Source organism: Propithecus coquereli, unplaced genomic scaffold (genome assembly GCF_000956105.1).
Source record: "Propithecus coquereli isolate 6110/MARCELLA unplaced genomic scaffold, Pcoq_1.0 Scaffold16, whole genome shotgun sequence".
Classification (NCBI taxonomy): domain Eukaryota; kingdom Metazoa; phylum Chordata; class Mammalia; order Primates; family Indriidae; genus Propithecus; species Propithecus coquereli.
In genome coordinates, this window is record NW_012140524.1 from 11,613,623 (window position 1) to 11,617,095 (window position 3,473).

General features: G+C 39.0%; 1 protein-coding gene across 1 annotated transcript in view; it reads left to right on the forward strand.

Moving 5' to 3' along the window:
- ABCC9 (ATP-binding cassette, sub-family C (CFTR/MRP), member 9) overlaps window positions 1–3,473 on the forward strand; it is a 167,663-nt gene that overhangs the window by 104,040 nt on the left and 60,150 nt on the right. The window contains exon 19 of the mRNA XM_012640978.1: window positions 2,599–2,691. Within this exon, the coding sequence (XP_012496432.1) occupies window positions 2,599–2,691 (93 nt within the window). The remainder of the gene's footprint in view (window positions 1–2,598; window positions 2,692–3,473) is intronic.

Sequence of the window (3,473 nt, forward strand, 5' to 3'; positions counted from 1 at the left end):
TATACAAAATCATCCTAGTATGTGCATTAAGTGCTAGGATAAGAAGGCAGATATTGAGTTTATTCAAGAAATTGAAAATATGAATATGACCTGATTACAGGGACAAGGAAGGAACGTAGGGGAAGGTAAGAAAAAAAGGAAAAGATTATAGTTGGAAACCTCTGAACATAACATATATAAAATTTCATAATTTTAAAAATGTAGTTTTTTTCTTCTTCAGAGCTGTAAATTCATGGCCTTCAAATGTCAGGGATCCATATGAAATCTAGAGTATTTTTTTTATCCCCAGACTCATCCTCTTTGCTTGCAGCAAATTCATACCAAAAGGGAGAAGCTAGCAATCAAATTCACTGTTTCTTTTCATTTCTTCTAATATTATTGCTCATGCTGCTTGCTGGAGGGATAAAGAAGTTCAGAGTTACTTCATTATCACTGTTTCCAAAGCTGTGCTTGCCATCTCACCACTAATATCAATCTTACTTCAGTCATATACTCACTTGGGCCCATTTTGCCCTTTAGCAATATAAATTGAATGCAAAGTTTAGGCAGATATTCCTAGTTCGTTACAAATTTGAACTGTGAATTCTGTTTATTGTCAGGGAGAATAATCTGTTATCATTGGTAGTGACTAAAATAGGGAGGAGATGATCATTTTCAAAGAATTAAAATTGATAATGGATTATATACCACTCTCATTTGAAATTCTCTGAAAGTTAGCTAATAGAACCACCTGATATGAAATCTCACAGACAAAAGGAACCTTCTGGGTGTTGAGGCTCTTCAGGGCTCACCCGCATGTTGAAAAGCTCAGACAACTTGACGGACTATTTTTGCATACACCAAAAAGAATTTAAGTGGAGAACTAGCTACAGGAAATGCCTTGAAATTTTGAGTATCTCAAATCAAAGGTCTAATGAGTGGTAAGTAAGTGTTTTCTTCTTGCAAGAATACAAGATCAAGCTGTGTCCTCACCTCTTTGGTTCCACGAAACACAGTCCTATAAACAAACATTCCTCCTTCCTAAGTTTTTTTCCTTCACTGCAAACCTCAGTGTAGTGACCACCTGTTGCTGTGTCACATTTACAAATAGCCACTTGGTTTTATGTTTAAAAATAACAGATAATTCGCATTCCTTCATATTCCTTTCCCCCCTCCTTCTGTCTTTCTCTCCCCCAACTCCCATGTGCAGTGTCTGAAATGAGGGAATCCATTATAGAGACTCCAAATTGAAAAGACTTTGCATTTGTTGGTGAGACTACACAGGCAGCCAAGAGTGGTCTAAGCTAATTGTTGAAGATTGTGGATCCGTGTTTATCAGTTCACTTGTCTTTGGCAGGTGAATGCTCATGCTGCTTCTCTATTTCCCTGAACCCCAAAGACCTAGAGAAGGGCAGGAAAAAAAAAAAGACTGAGAAGAAAAAAGAGGAATGCTTTGAAACCTGTGGTACAACTCTTAGCCCATCTTCTAGAAGGGCTAGCTCATATGGTTTAAAGAAAAGTTGTCATGAATATGCATCTTCATGAAAAAGGTCAGAGTCAGGCATTTTCATCCATTGAATACTTTCTATACCTGTGTTCCACACACATAGTTCCTTGGAGGAACTGTGTATGGAAGTTCCATGAAGGCAGGGATTCAAACTCATTGTGGTCAAAGCCAAAATCATCACCTTTTCTCTCCAAATCTCTTCTTTCTGTGTCCCGCCCATCCCCCGCCTGGTAAATAGCATGGTCATTTTTCAAGTCTGCTAAACTGGAAACAGCCAAGTCACATTTGACTCTTCTCTTATTTACCCTGGTATAACTAATCGATTGTTGCAGCTTATAAAGCTGCTTTTAGTTGACAGTCTCACAATTGCTCCCTCCTTACTTCAAATCTCACCAGCATCACACTACTTCGAAACTTTTAAAAAGCCTCTTATATAGACTGTCCTAACTGACCTTCCTCACTCACCCCTTCTCCTTCATCCTTTCCATTGTCTCCCAAGTTATGTTGAGTAAGGACAGGTATAATCATCTTATTTCTAGGCTCCAGTGATTTTTTTTGTTCAGCCCATAAAGATCCTCCAGGATCTACTCCCACCCTTACAAGGTCATATCCCTGATGTAGCTTTTTCCCACTGCAACACCCGGAAAGGATTCCTGGAACCAGCCAGATTGAATTTGCCAGGTTCTTCAGACACCTGTGTTTGCTCTTGTTATTCTCTTAGCTGGAATGCACTTCTTGTCTGTTTCATTAAATGCCCCATCATGCCCAATATTTGGCCTAAATTCCACCTGCTCAAAGAAAACTCCACCCATCTCCTACGAATGAATTAAGTGCTTGTTCCTCTGTGTTCTATAGCACTTTACTTTAGTTGTTACACAAAGCTGACAGGTTCGTATGACACATTATGTTCAACCTCAACCTGTATTCATTATGCACCAATCCTCCTCTGCCTCTTTAGGTTGGAAGCTGTTGAAGCTTTTGTTACTTGCGCGCTGGGGGAAATAGTTACGATGACAAAGATAATCATAAAATAATCTTTATTTAGAATGAACATGGTGGTCTTTGAACCTAGATGTATGTGACATTTATTTTTCCCTCTTTATTTGTCCTAGGGACCTCCAGGAACTTGATGACAGCACCCAGCTGCCTCTGCTTTGCCACTTCTCAGAAACAGCTGAGGGACTCACCACCATTCGGGCCTTTAGGTGAGCAAACATGCTTTCATATTGCTGATTAGGCGCTTACATCAACAACGAATGTTTATCTGCAAATAACTGATAATTGCTACCATTTTCTGGATGCCCGCCATGTGCTGATAGTGTGCTAAGCCAGGAGTGAGAAAAATGTGGTCAGAAATGATCAGAGTTAGAGTTTAATCGTCTGATGAAATTTTACCAAGAATAAAGGAAGGATGAAGCAACAGATTGGAAAAATACTAGTTGTGTGACTTGGACAAGACTTTAAATTCCCTAGCCTCAATTTTCTCATCCTGTGAAATGGAGAAATCAATCTTGCTTCTTCGGGTCATTGGACTAATTGTTATAATGCATACAAAGCATTAACCACAGTGAGTATTGAAGAAGCATCCAATAAAATAAGTGTATAAGTAATAATAGCAATAATAATGATCTTAACCAGAATAATGCTATTACACCAAATTTGTTTATAATTTAATCATTTTTCTTCAATTTTTTTAAGCAAAATAATAACCTAAGCTTTTGATCAAGAGTATTTATTAATACTTAACACTCACAAAATTATTGGCCAGATGCTGTGGCTCACACCTGTAATCCCAGCACTCTGGGAGGCTGAGGCAGGAGGATCACTTGAGGCCAAGAGTTTGAGACCATCCTGGGCAACATAGGGAGACCACATCTCTACAAAAAACAACTGAGTGCAGTGGTATATGCCTCTAGTCTTAGCTACTCAGGAGGCTGAGGCAGGAGGATGGCTTGAGCCCAAGAATTCAAGGCTGCAGTGAACTATG